Source organism: Gopherus evgoodei, chromosome 4 (assembly GCF_007399415.2).
Source record: "Gopherus evgoodei ecotype Sinaloan lineage chromosome 4, rGopEvg1_v1.p, whole genome shotgun sequence".
NCBI classification, from domain to species: Eukaryota; Metazoa; Chordata; order Testudines; family Testudinidae; genus Gopherus; species Gopherus evgoodei.
The window spans coordinates 32,014,803-32,029,907 of NC_044325.1; the positions used below are offsets into that span (position 1 = coordinate 32,014,803).

General features: G+C 39.4%; 1 protein-coding gene across 1 annotated transcript in view; it reads right to left on the reverse strand.

Annotated features, from left to right (window-relative positions):
* Positions 1–7,680: 7,680 nt before the first annotated feature.
* The window catches only part of GOLGA5 (golgin A5), a 32,921-nt gene continuing 25,496 nt past the window's right edge, over positions 7,681–15,105 (reverse strand). The window contains exons 10-13 of the mRNA XM_030558885.1: positions 13,444–13,669; positions 11,932–12,037; positions 9,492–9,555; positions 7,681–8,196 (exon numbers count right to left, since the gene is read on the reverse strand). Coding sequence (XP_030414745.1) covers positions 8,116–8,196; positions 9,492–9,555; positions 11,932–12,037; positions 13,444–13,669 — 477 coding nt within the window. The 3' untranslated portion in view covers positions 7,681–8,115. The remainder of the gene's footprint in view (positions 8,197–9,491; positions 9,556–11,931; positions 12,038–13,443; positions 13,670–15,105) is intronic.

A 15,105-nucleotide genomic window follows, 5' to 3' on the forward strand; every position in this document is an offset into this window, starting at 1 on the left:
GCTTGCTGATTCCCAGCAGCAATGGTAAATCACAGAGGCTATCTGGTGCAATTCCACACTGCTTGCCAGGGTATGATACAGTAACAATGGTATATTCCTTGGGGGGATATCCGAAGACACCTGTTAGTTTTGCCAGAAAAGCTGGCATTTCCTGTCTTTCTTCCAGCAGACTGTTTTCTAATTACAAATTATACACTAATTGGGAATCATTATACTCTGTAACCACAGAAGACAGGAACACAAATTCTCATAACAAGCTTCTTCATTTTCTAAATAGGGCACTTTAGGATTTAATTATCCCTTTGAAGTGGCACATAAATAGTAATCTATATGGTACAGAGTTATCCAAGCTGCACAGAAATCTAATTTTAAGGTGATATTTTCTTTTTCTTGATGGGATATTGAATAATAGGTCACATTCTGGTATCAGCTATATACATAAAGCAGGAGAATTTGTTAATTTCTCTAGAGTTACTCTGGATTTAACCCTTGGCAATAACAGACCCCGAATTGTCTCAATTTTCCTTCCCACCTCTCTCCATTTTGAGGCTTTTTTTCAGTCCCTGTGTCCCATTGGAGACCTGTATTAAATGCCTGTTTGGGTGGCAAGAGCAGGATGGAAGTCTTATTAGATCCCCGGCTGCAAAACTCAAATCAAAATCCATCTGAAAATCTGTCAGTTTGAGGGGTCAGCTGAACCCATTTAGGGGACATAATGGAATCCAGAATGCTATTTATGCCAGGCACCACTTTGTTGTGAATGAACTTGACTGTAAACAAAGAGCTTACAAGACCAATTTGATTTTAAGCCACCAAGTAGCATTTTACCTTCTCATAGACTCTAGGACTGGAAGGGACCTCGAGAGGTCATCGAGTCCAGTCCCCTGCCCTCATGGCAGGACCAAATACTGTCTAGACCATCCCTAATAGACATTTATCTAACCTACTCTTATTCTGTTGAATAAGAATTTAATTTTAAGATGGAAATAAAATTGTAGGTGATGTTTGAGATTCATATACGAAGCAACTCTTTGTACTGCCTTTTCCTTGATTAAAGAAACTTAAATCACAACATAAAAGACCCTGCCTTTCCTATTATCAAACTTCTAATTAAAAGCTCCCCTATTCACACACCAGAGTTGGCCATTCAGAATTTGAACCACTTGGGCAGCAGAGTTTGTTAACAATTACAAACATGACAAACTCCCCCCCACCACATTTTTTGTCCAGCGATCAAGTGACTTATAAATATGTCCATGATTAGAGCTGGTCAAAATTTATGTAAAAAAAATGGGGGTTGGTCAAAAATAATTTTCTTCATTTAGATGTTTGTTTTCAACAAAAATATTTGTTTTTGTCAAAACAATTCTAAAACCAGTTTAAAAAATGTTTTTTGAAACAAAAGCTTGATTTTTTTCAAGAATTTTTCCCCCAACCAACTCTAATGACATTATCAGCTATCATTTGCGTGATCCAAGCCTTGTAAGGTTTTCCTTCATTGCATTACTAATAAGACACTGTTCAAGCCAATCTTCTCCCCTGTTAATAACAACAGCTGGTACTTCCACAGCCCTTTTCATCCACAGTTCTTCTAGCGCTTTCCAAAAGTAACTCTGTGCAAACTTTTGAAAATGTAACCCCAAAAGAGCAGATCTACTTTCCTTTTGTGCAGGGGTCAGCAACGTTTCAGAAGTGATGTGCCGAGTCTTCATTTATTCACTCTAATTTAAGGTTTCGTGTGCCAATAATACATTTTAACCTTTTTAGAAGGTCTCTAAGTCTATAATCTATAACTAAACTATGGTTGTATGTAAAGTAAATAAGGTTTCAGGATGTTTAAGAAGCTTAATTTAAAACTAAATTAAAATGCAGAGCCCCCTGGACTGCTGACCAGGACCAGGACAGTGTGAGTGCCACTGAAAATCAGCTCACGTGCCATAGGTTGCCTACCCCTGCTTTCGTGCATTGTACCTAACCCTGTAGTCACACCTGTGCAGCCTTAGCCATCTTCCACAAATTTCCATTTGTGTTTTGAGTCTTTTCTTTGGGACGTCATTCCCCATCTCCATCTGAAGGCTGAAAAACTGATTGTAGAAAGCAGCTATGATCACAAACAGCTCAACTGCTTACTCCAGGACCACTTATTCTCTCTCTATATATAATTGGATATATACCAATCTCCTAGAACTGGAAGGGACCTTGAAAGGTCGAGTCCAGCCCCCTGCCTTCACTAGCAGGACCAAGTACTGATTTTTGCCCTGCGCCCTAAGTATTTGAATTCAAGTGATATTTACAGAAGTTGATACATTTTCATATGGTTAATACATCTTTTTGCCCCAATATGTCATATCATGTTTCTTTGAGAGAGATGTAATGACTGCAATTAACAATTGCAACAGATTCTGACTACTGATTAAAAAAACAACAACAGTATGTGTCTGGTTTTTTCTTTAATTCCTCCTTTCTGCTGCTATTATTAAAAATACCCTAAGATATCTTTCTACTATCTCTCCACAAACATTTTTGTCACATTTTTAACTTGATATACATGAACAGGCCATAAAAAGTGCTCTGTAGCCAGAGATACAAGGACATTGAGCCATGTTGCACCGGTAGTAATTTACAGACAGATAAAGCATTTCAAATGCCAGTTTATTCTCTGTATTTGCAGATCCCTTTTTAAAAAAATTACCCTTGAATTTGTAAAAGCAGCAAAGAATCCTGTGAGACCTTATAGACTAACAGAGGTTTTGGAGCATGAGCTTTCGTGGGTGAATACCTACTTCGTCAAATACAAGTATTCACCTACAAAAGCTCATGCTTCAAAACCTCTGTTAGTCTATAAGGTGCCACAGGACTCTTTGCTGCTTTTACAGATCCAGACTAACATGGCTACCCCTCTGATACTTGACACCCTTGAATTTGTGTCTCTCAAGCCTTTTATCTGACTTGTTTAAGGCACATTTCCGACTAGGTAGCAGCTGATCTTTTAGGAGGGAATATGGGAAGCAAACAAACCTGCAACAGCTGCTGCAGCCACCCAGATAAGCAATGAATATACGAATTATTTTGTAAATCTGGATTTTCCCTACTGATTAGTTGATATTTGAAGAGTTATTCAAAGAAACCACTTCCTTTGTACTCAGTGTCTTAATGCACATATAGCTGGCCTCATGTATTACAGTGATATACTGCAAATCAAGATGTTAGCAAAGCAAGGCTGCAAGGGAGGGGACATTGTTAGAACACTAGGGCCCATGACTAGCACAGGATGCCATATCAGGTAGAAAAAACAATATTCACACAAAGCCCATATTCACATAGGCCTAAATTCAGTTCTCAGCACACAGCCCAAATAACTGGGCTATGCTTTAAGCACAATTCAGACTGGGAGGAAGGGATCCTTCCCTCTGTAGGTTACAGACCTCAGGGTGGAAGAGGACTTCATTGTTACTGCTGCTCATACACTCTGCAGGGTAATGACTGGTGAATCCATTTAGTCATCAATTCACCAGCCTATCCCTAGCCCCAAACTCACACTCTGCGCTTCAAGGCTTGGAGACTTAGATCCTCATAACTCCACTCCCACATTAGCTCCTCTGCAGTCAGAGCCCTCCATGCCCACAAGCTGAAGTGGCAAGCTTCTGTCGCACATCATCTCTATATAGGCCCAATTTTCAAACTTTTGGTGTCTGAAATTAGGCTCCTAAATCCATATTTTTTCACCTAAGTGGCCTGATTTTCAGAGGTGCTGAGCACTTACAACTCCTCTTCACATCCCACAGAAATTGTGATTGCTCAGCAGGCCACTTATTTAAGTGCCCAAATATGGATTTAGGAACCTAGCTTTCCCGTGCACTGGCACAATGCTGTAGGGGAACAAAAGAAACACAACTAGGAAGTCTATAAAACTTTGACAGTGACCCTTAATTTTTCATTTGTATATGCAACCAGCTTTGGAATGGACAGTTGCTTTCCAAAGATTTCTATATTCTTTAATATAGACTCCAAAGCTGGTTTAAAAGTGACTGTAAATGGGTTTATGTAGAATATAATATAAACTTAACATGACAAAAAAAATGACATATTAGAAGAGGAAACAGAGCATTTTGTTTCCTAATACCAAGCACACTTGGTAATCTTAATTCTGCACAATGAATAATCCCTTGTCTCTAGAACATTTCCCAACCACTGCACTGCCTACATGCTTCCAGGCTTTTGCATAGAATGATAAGATTAATTTGCAACTTTTTATTTTTAAATCAAGTCTGATCCTCCCTGGATTGTCCGCTTATGCTGGCTGCTGCCCCCCTTCTCACCAGCAGGAGAGATGTATTTGAAAGGAAGAATTATTAGGAAGATAAAGATAGCAACTGAAGATGAAAGGAGGGATATTGTTATGTATCACTGGAAAAAGTCAGTTCAGCAACAAAAAGACCAGTTGCTACTTTGACCAGATACATGCAACTATGTCTGTATATTGTAGGGGAAGATTAAAGCATATGGCCCTGAGTCTGCATCGGGATCCACTACCACGGATCCCTGTTCCCGTGTGGAATCACACTGAAGCTAAAGAGACTACACACAGGTCACTGATAGGGTGACCATATTTCCCTATGCTGAATATGGGACACCTGGTAAAATTATTCATATTAAGGGAGTTCAACAGCAATCAATAAGAACTATGCAGTACAAACATTCAAATTAACATCAAGCTGACTGAGCCAACGTTAAAAAGATATACCGTGTAGTTGGATTCTTTTTATTTACCTTCTTATCTTTAAGGCTTTAGAGTTCACGCAGGGAGAGGTGACACACACCCCTACTCCCATCCCCCCACACAGGGAGAGATGAGACATTCCCATACAACTCTCTCACACAGGGGTGGGAGGAATGACTGACCAACCCCACCCTCCCTGCCCACCCAACCTTCTCCACACTCTATGCCTGCCTGGGCCCCTGGAATAGACCTGCCTCTCTCTGTACCTGGCACCGCATCTTCCCGAGGCAACACATGGGCAGTGGACACGCAGAGTCACATACTCTCCCTCCCCAGATTTCTGACAGGGTTCACACCACAACGTGGGTCAGCAGCAGCCTTTTGGCACTGTGTGGGAGGGAAGCTGCTTTCAACCACAGGCAAGGAGAAGGGGAAGGGGGGGAAGGGATGACCTGGCCTGTGTCTTTGCAGAGCTCATCTCTTAATCGCCCATCGCCTGTGACTGGAAGCAGCTTGTCCCTTCCTGCCCAGTGTTGAAAGGCAGCTAACACCTCCAGGCTGCTGCTGGCCACCAACATAACCTACCTGCCTCCTGTCCCCCTGTCATCGGCCACTGGACTCCCTCACTCACCACTGCTGGTCGGACGGCTGGCAAGCAGGGATTTGGCCAGCAGCAGGACCTGCCAGTACTGATGCGAGGGAGATGGAAAATATGGGACAATTTGCCTGTTTAAGAAAAAGTCAGGACACCCTACAGGAGGGCTTAAATATGGGACTGTCTCTAGCCAGTCACCCTAGTGATAGTGGAGTCTAATGCAGGGTTAGGGTCTAGAAGCCTGATCAGATGACCACTGCAGATAATTGGAGTCTTTCTGTCCACTTCAATGAATGTTAGATTGGGCACAGAGTATGTAACGTTTCTGGCATAAGAATTTGAGATTTTGCTGAATAACGTAAGGGGTTAAAAAAGTATGCTAGAGTATAAATACTGCTGCGGTGATCTTTGTAAACAACATAGAATAAAAGGATATACAGATGCCCCAGCAAAATCATAGGAATAAAAGGAGAGCAGAGAATGGGGGTGTGGGGTGGGCAGGGTCCTTGGCTGGTGTAATCCATCATCTTCAATGAACCTATGACAATTTCCACCTGCTGAGGATCTGTTCTTCAGACTTAATACACATGGAACAGACAAATGGGGTTCTTGAAATAGATGTTGAAGTTTTGCAGTTTGTAACAGAGAATCTTACCCACTAAGAGCTAGAGGCCTGGGGCCAGCTGATCCTGGTTATTGAGGAAGCACCCCTAAGCAGGGACCAATTGATTCCACTATAAAGAGCAGGAAGAAGCTGCAGAATGCGGGTGATGCTCAGGGAAGAGACAACCAAAGGGAAACTGGAGAAAGAGACTTCAGCAGAGGCCTGGCAAGTCAGGGAATGGCTGCTGGGAGCAAGCAGACTCCAGCAGGGAACCCGGAGGCATTGGCGGTGGAGGGAATTGAAGACTACAGAGAGGAAATGAGCTCCAGGCAGAGAGGTTTAGGGAGACCCCTGGAGGGAAGACAGAGCATGGACTTGATGGGGATTTCAGAACTTTATTACAATAACAAAATCATTTCCAAATAAAGTCCAACCCTAAGGTGGGGTGTTGCTGAAGTATAGAAAACCTTGCGTATGGAGTCCTTAAGAGGCTCTGAAAAAGGGAAACAAGCAGAGTGCTGCAGAGCAACCTCTGGCCACCAGAAGGCGCATGGGGGTGGCTGGCTCATTACACAGCTTTACAAATTTTACAGAGGAAAAAGAAACCCACACCCACTCACAAAATCATGTTATGTATTTAAACACCCCTTAGCTGATCACCTTTCATCCCAATAGGCTGTCTTCAAGAGTTAGTTGTAGCTATAATATCACCGTTGAGATGGTGCCAGCCAGCCAGGACTTATCATGGTTAGTCTGTGTTCATTCCATTTGAACAAAATCAGCGGAGTAGGCGTATCTGACAAATTTCCTTAATCGTTTTTTCATTACTCAGTCTTGAGTAAAGAATGAAGGATTAATTAATGGAGGAACACAATCTAATGTAACAACAAAATTACAGTGGGTTTGATTTGGGGGTTATTGTTTTTATCATCATTACCTGATGCGGTTGCTGGGTGATGAATCTCCTAAGTGATTATGTATGGAGGAGTCTCTGAAATCATGTCCGATTACAGATTTGTAAAAAAATATTGTTTTAATTTGGTTAACAACTGCCTAGAACAGGGATCAGCAACCTTTCAGAAGAGGTGTGCAGAGTCTTCATTTATTCACTCTGATTTAAGGTTTCGTGTGCCAGTAATACATTTTAATGTTTTTAGAACATCTCTTTCTATAAATCTAACACTAAACTATTGTTGTACGTAAAGTAAATAAGGTTTTTAAAATGTTTAAGAAGCTTCATTTAAAATTAAATTAAAAACGCAGAGTGCCCTCCGGACCGGTGGCCAGGACCCGGTCAGTGCCACTGAAAGTCAGCTTGCGTGCCACCTTTGGCATGTGTGCCATAGGTTGCCTACCCCAGCCTAGAATTTCAGATAACAAATCTTAAAAATTTATGTAGTCTCTAAGACATCTTATGTGTAGAGAGAGAGGTATAGAATAAAAAGCAATGACATAGCTAATTATACAAAGTACAAAAGCAAATGGCATTTTTCAAGCAGCTGAATACATCTTTTCTGTCTGAATTAATTATGAATTGAGTGAAAGTTCTCCTGTGCATCATTAAAAATTCCACACTTCCGCATATCAGGGAAGATACATTTCTGTTGTGCTAAATGGACAAAGCTAAGAAGAATGCATAATATTTTATTTTTAAAAAGGTATTTACAGAGATATTGCACCAGTTGTCAGTTCTGCAGTATTTTAACAGAATATAGGTTGGCTTTTTCTTTAATAACAAGATTAAAAACTGATACAAAAGACTGAAAAACAGGAAGAATAAAGTTTATTTAAATTGCTAAGTACAATTAGTTTCCCTGATTATAGCCCATCTCCAGAATGATCTAGAGCATGTACCATATACAGCTGTAATCTTAGAAATTCTTGTATCTCTTGCACATGTGACTCTTAAATTGTACATGAACCATCAGAAGATTTATGTAAAATATAAAGGCTATGCTTAGCTTAACAACTGCCTGTGTCTTGGAAACTGCTGCTGTTTTAAGTAAATTGAAGAAGCTATGTAGAATATTTGTCCGATAATTTAAGTTTTAAAAAGTAGCAATAAAACAGGCAAGATGCTTATCCTTCTTCCATAGATAATGCCAGGAATGTGATTTTCCCCATATTTCCGTATTCATCACTTTAAATACACTCAGGCCAGAATATAGTGAGCACTAGCATAAAGTATGTCTCAGTCTATTTGACAGCTGGACCATCATGGTGCATTTCTGGGGTGTAGGTAAGCAGAACAATCATGACCCAGAGGTGAAGCAATGCCTGGCAAAAGAAAAGCAGGAGTTAGCACACAATGGTGACTACCATCCACCATTTACAATTCTGAATGTAGACAGAAGCAGTTAATTTTGTAGACATGTTTTGGCTAAATGCCCTTCATGAAACATTTAAGGGTTCCTTCCATTTTATTCCATTGCACCTAGCAAAGGAAAACTATTCTGATCTGCACAGTGAAGCATTGTGCCAGATTTCAACGCAAACACATTTTATAGAAAATTAGGAAAAAAAACTTACTAAAAAATTACAGTTAGCCTGTCTGAGTGTCCTGCTAGGCAATGACCATCTCTGATAAAAAAGAACTACATTACAGATGGCCCCTAAAGGGCTAGTTCACAATACTGACTGAGATCCAGCTTAGAATGTGGTTTCAGAACCATATTAATTAGTAAAATTCTCAACTGTTTCAGTATGAAGCATTTTGTTCACCTATTAAACAGTACAATGGCAGTATTACATTAGAAGGGAAGAGAGAAGGGGGAATTAAAATGGCCAAATTCCATCTATCACTCAAAAAATGGGAGAGGTGGTGGTACAGAAAAATGTGGTTACCTTTAATTTTGTCAAGTGTGTATACTTGGCTGCTTTGTATCCCTGAAAAGTGGCAACCCTATTCACCCAGTGATTTACTTTAAAAGCATCATTACGCTTTCTCAAGCAAGGCATTTTCACTGCATATGAAATATGGAGCTAGAATACTGAAATCTTTAAAGCAACAGCACACTGCAGCTGGGCTTACTTACATAACTACTGACCACATCAACTGACAGAGACATCAACCCTCTAGTGGAACAGGGAGAAATTCCACTGACAATCATGCAAGATGTGAAGAACAAACTTCCCTTCTACAGCCCAAGATTAGATAAAAATCATGCTCACTGCTTTTACAGCTATTTGAAAAGGATGATTATTAATCACTGGGCTGAGGTAAAATGTTATTCAAACATCAGTTTCCCAAGTTATTTTAATGGAAGCTAGTAAGCCATAGAAATGTACTTTCAATATGAGATTACAAAATTACAACCAGTATTCGTTACACAGAAATGTAAAAATTTTAAAGGCACTGCGAATTCAAGGCAAGACTGTACACATATTGTCAAGCTACAGGGCTCAAGAACCCATGTTCCATAAGCAGTCTTTATAGTCTTCTATAAAATACAACAAATGGTCAAAACTAATTAGATACCCTTTTTCTTTTATACACTATTGAATGCCTTTCAGACGAAGGCAGATACTATATAAAACTGACTATCAAAAATTCTGCACAACAATGTACTCACCATATAAATGATGACAAATACCCTCGCTATGGGATATCGTCTTAGAAAGATTCCCAGTCGAATGCTGTGAAAGTATAATACACATGTTAGAACAGAAAAGTTTTCCTGTTCCTTTACCCTCACCCCCACAAAACTGTAAACATCAACTGGTATTATACATATAGTTTTCCACATTTCTGCCTTTTACTACTTATTCACAACAGCTACTAGATTGAGAGAAAATAGTCTTTAGTCACAACACAAAATTGTACATACTTTTCTGACCACAAAAAAGCCAGTCCCCTTGTTGCTATAAGTATGTCACATTAGGCCTTGTCAGAAACAAAAGCTAGGGCTTTCAAAGAATCCTAAAGGAGTTAGACACCCAACTCCCATTGATTAACTCATTTAAGTTCTTTTGAAAATCTCAGTGAAAGAGTCTGTGTCATTCTTACACTTAGTTATACATGAGAAACAGACTGGCCTGTAGAATTCTAGTACTAACGCAACATGAAGTATATCGCATCAGTATTTTGCATCATGGCCTTGTAATCTGCTTTAATAAAATAAAAATACATTAGTAGGAAAGTGACAAATACTAATACAGAAATGATATTTCAATCAGTGTCACATACAACAGGCCACTCATCAAGGAAGCACTGGTATTTATAATCCTAATATTAAAATCACTCTAGAGGTGCAAAGCATATCCTACTGAGGCATCCTGATTTTCAAGGGTTTGAAACTATTACTCCCAACTGAAATCTGACTTAAGCTTAAACTCCAGAGAAGACCTTTTTTTTGGAAAGGCTAAGATTAGATAGATAAGATAGCTCCTGAGACAAGAAATCAGAATGAGTTTGTGGTTCCAAAGCATTTCTGACTCATTCTAGGCACGTATTTTGAGGACACTTTTTTTTTTTAAAGTATCAAAGAATAAATCCATGCTATGAACAATTTTAAAAAGGATTTGATAAAGGAATCACACTCAAAAAGTAGCTAATAGTTTATAGCAATTACTTTTCATGCCCTTATTGCTGATCCATGACACACTAATATGCTACAGTAAAACTAACACACTGGGAACATTTCATGATCAGGCAGAATGTTCCCGATCTAAGTAACTTAGAAACATAACAGTGATAAAGGTCTGATGCAGAGGATTTCTCTGCCAAAGACTCACAAGGAGAAAAGAAGAGGAGAATTAGCAGTGGCTGTGATGTTGGAAGACCAGGTGCCAGCTCTGGCCAAGGCAGTAGGCATCAGCTGAGCACTGACAAATTCACAGCTGGAAGCTCATATTAGTATTGTTCAAGATGGGTGTTAGACTTGTAAGAATGTGATTAGTCTCTATAAAATACTTGTAAGTTTCTGCATACATTAATCTCACTTGTAATGTCTGCACCTCATATTTCAAAGTAAAATATAAGTTTGCTTTATAAATGTAAAAGAGCCTGCTCTGAATTTGTGAATCTAGGCAGGAAGAGCGGTTCCCCCACCCATCAGGAAGGACTATAAAAACTAAAAGGAAATTGTAGGACAAAAACACACCTTTGTTTCTTGCCCCATTCACCCATGAAGAAATTATGTGCAGAAGCACTCGTCCTCTTTGGTTTGAACTCTGGGGGAAGGGCATATAAAGATAGTCACAAGAAGAAATAGTTCTCTCTCTGCTGTTTGGACTCTCACAAGGGCTGGAGCAAAGAAACAAAAGCAGAGATCCCCAGGGTCAACCTGGGCTAGCTCTAAAAGACATTCAGTGGACAGATTACATCATCCGTCACCTTTTGGAACCACAGACTAACTCATTTCTTTTCTTGGTTAATAAATCTTTAGTCAGTATACAATAAGACTGGCTACTAGCATCGTCTTTGGTATGATAGCTAAGGTAAGTGACTAGTCTCTTGAGATTGGGAGCAACCTGAATATTTTGTGATCTTTGGTATATGGTAACCAACAATGACTAAGTCTAGCTTGCCTGGGTGGCAAGACAGATTGGAATGCCCCAGGGGATTGTGGTATAGTGATTCAGGAGTTCACACTTGATACTTGGTTGGGGAAACCTAATCATAGAACATACCACCTGTCTGGGATGTCTGCCCTGCAGTTGCACTCAGTTGTGAACTGCAGACAGCATGACAACGGTCAAAGTTAATTTTTATATATGCAAGATAACTGCGATGTCCAATAAAACCCGATGGGTTCTTGTACCATGTACTCAACTGTCAACATAATTTGTGGTAGCACAAGAATATTCTCATCACAAGGTATCATGATGGGAATAAAGTGAATGGGAATTAACCATGTCAATATTTAATATGAATTTGTACCATACTAAATGTATAGGTGTGTTTTTATACAATTGGAAACAATTCAAAATAAAAGGTATACTGAGGAGGAAGACTGTATAAGGAACTAGTCCAAGAAGAGAGACATTCCTTTATGATTTACGTACTCTTACCTAAACTGGTCTATACTACTGGCAGCTTTGCGAACTCTTCCATACATTCCTGCCACGTTAGCATCTACATCACTGAAAAGGACAGGAACACTTCGCATGCGAGCACCTATTTAAAACAAAAAAAAACATATCTAAGTAGGCTAAAGATGCCTTCCCAGGTAACATATTTGTCTATATAGAGTCTACACAGAGTTTAATCATTAATTTTGCCTTTTTAAAATGTTCAAGATTTTCAGTGCACAAGGGAAAACAACCAGATTAATCACTGTATATTTAAAGGGCACTGTATATTTAAAGAGGAATTGTTGGATAAGATTATAATTTTGTGAAAAATGCCTCTGAGAAAGATTTTTATTATATTTCTGTATCTACTAAATAAGCATTTTAGTATTCAGTTCAGATGTTTTATACTCCAAAATAATTTCTTTGCTTCATTATAATTTCTTAAGTATATACTGCAATGATTTTCTTATTTGCTGTACTTTTATCACAAAGTAACACTTGTCATACAACAGCTGTATCTGACAGCATTTCTGATATAAATTCCTATTTTTCAGGGTTTTATAATACCATGAAAAAAGATGACTGAGGGTAAAATTTTCATAGACTTTCAGACCAGGATACATCTAAGTGTATGTGCTATTTCAGATTTTATTGTTCTCCTGACAAAGGGAGTTTAAAAGAAAGACATTTCACAGGCAAATAACTGAGCAGGCATTTTACATAGAAGTTCAAGGAATTGGTGTATTTTGTTTTTAAAAGTTAGCACAATTACTTCTTTCATATAGCTGAATCAAAGTAAGGTATCAAAGCAGAATCCAAGAGCAGCTGAAGTTTCTCAGACATCTGAGATATGATACTACTCAAAGCAACCAAGCCAATCTCAGTGGAGAAGACACATTTGTAGGCTACTTTCTCACAGATTTCCAAGGAAAAACAGAATGAGGGCAAACCGATTTTTAACCAAAAAGGAGGATGGTGCATTCAAGGTTTCTCAGAGACTTCCACTTAAGTTTGATCACCTCATAATGGAACAGTTATTCTAACCCCCACCTTCCAAAAAACATACCCCCGCAACCCACCTCCTCCAAAAAAAAAACCAAAAACACTCAACAAAAAAACCCCAACCCAAACAACTAGAGCCCTTCCATTAAAAAAAAAAAAAAATTACAAGACACACATGCAGGTAATATTTAAACCCACAAAAACAAAGTAATTCACAGGTGAAACTGCACTGCTGGTTGCACTGGCAGATGTCATGGTAAACTGAGGAGAATTAAGAATGAAGTTTTGTTTTATTAAATTCACTTGAAATTGCCTACACATCGAACAGCAGTCTTTATTTGGCTATTTTTGACTACACTAGTTATAATTGGAAAGATCGACTCAAACTCCTTATTTATCATATTTTTCTTAAACACAGAGATGTTTAAGGAAATGAATGGGGAATATAAGAGTCCTTAGTTAAGCTGAGCACACACACATTTTTAAATATGATCCTTCCATGTTTACCTTCACCACTGTCAATTCCAGCCATATTAATCGTAGGTCCATTAGTACTACTGCCTTGGATAGTCTTAAGCTGTTGTTCAAGGCGTTCCAGCTGATAGACAAGGGAGTTTTTCTCTGTGCTGAGACTCTCCAACATGGTCTGCTTCTGAATCAGAGTCTCTGTCAGCTGATGAAGCCGATTTTCCAGCTCTGACTGACTACTGCTGCTCAATGCCTTGTTTGTGAGCTGAAAAAGAAAAGTCAGTGCAAAATCTAAGCCAGAAGATGAAACATTATAAAAATTAAAAAACTAGATTTTAAAATAGTTCAAATCCTAAGTCCTATGAGAGAGGGGCTGATGCAAGGAGTGGAATGCCTCAGGATTTTAATGATGCAACTGCTATTACTACCACCATCGTTAACAAATGTAAAGGAGAGAAATGTGATTGTAGAAGCATTAAACCTTGATAATTGCTGTCACTAGGAAGCTCCTGGAAAGTATGTATGAACACAGAGCTACCCCCATGTGAACACTGCACCTAACAACAAATCCTAGCCGGAAAGAACCTGTAGTCTACTGGCTTGTGTAGGAATACACTACTGATTGACTCATGGCCGTTATACTAGCAAGTTTCAAAGAACAGACGGAAAAGAGGGAATTTGATGCCAGTTAACTGGGAAGCTGTTACATGTCTAAGGGGCAGCATTAAAGGCAGCACGAAACTGGACATAAGTGAAGGAAAATTAGGGAGAGGTGAGGCACATGGGCACTGGATATGAACAACAGAGGGAGAAGGACGAAACTAAGGGCTTGTCTATCCATATAGCATTGCAGCGGCATAGCTGCACCAATGTAGCGCTTAGTGAAGATGCTCCTACGCTGATGGGAGAGCTTAACTCTGCCAATAGCATAATCCACTTCCCCAAGAGGCGGTAGCTACGTCAAAGGGAGAAGTCCTCCTGTCCACACCAGGAATTCAGTATAGACCAGGAATTTGGTGAGTGAGTATTTTCCACGCCCCAAGCAACAGTGATACTAACATAAGCCTGTAGTGCAGACCAAGCCTAAGGAAACATGGGCCATAGGGTCCAATCTGCACGTATTTTTGAAAGTAAGGAGGAGACACTTGAAGTGGATCTTTCTTAAGTGATTCTGTTTTATAGTTTCTATCCAGGTTCTAACTGGATTCAGTGCACAATTCAAGGCATGTCTTGAATCTCATGCATGAGACAACTGCGATGTTGATGGTGGTGCAGACAACACTTTGACCTCTACCTGGCCTGTACTAACTTAAACACTCAAGACTCATCCTGTAAATTGTGCATGATTATGGAAACTTAGCTAAGTTTGGTTGTCCAGGAAAAAATAAGCCAGCCTATGTGCCAAATTCATAGTTGTATGCTTGGGAGAGTACTTGCTGATGGCTTAGTCCCTTCAGTGTGAACTAGAACTCAGTGTTGAAAAAGAAAGTGTGTCTTTTCCCTCTCTTAACCTTGATGATGCAATATGTGGCCTCTAAATGGGAGTGAGCATCAGATTTCTCACATCAGACAAGCTCTACCAGACAGGCTTGATTTCAACAAAGTCTTGGCAGACAAATGTGATCTGACAGTTTACACTGAAGAGGCTCTCCAAGTTGTTTGATAGAGTTGCAGTGACAAACAATGGACTTATGTTCACCT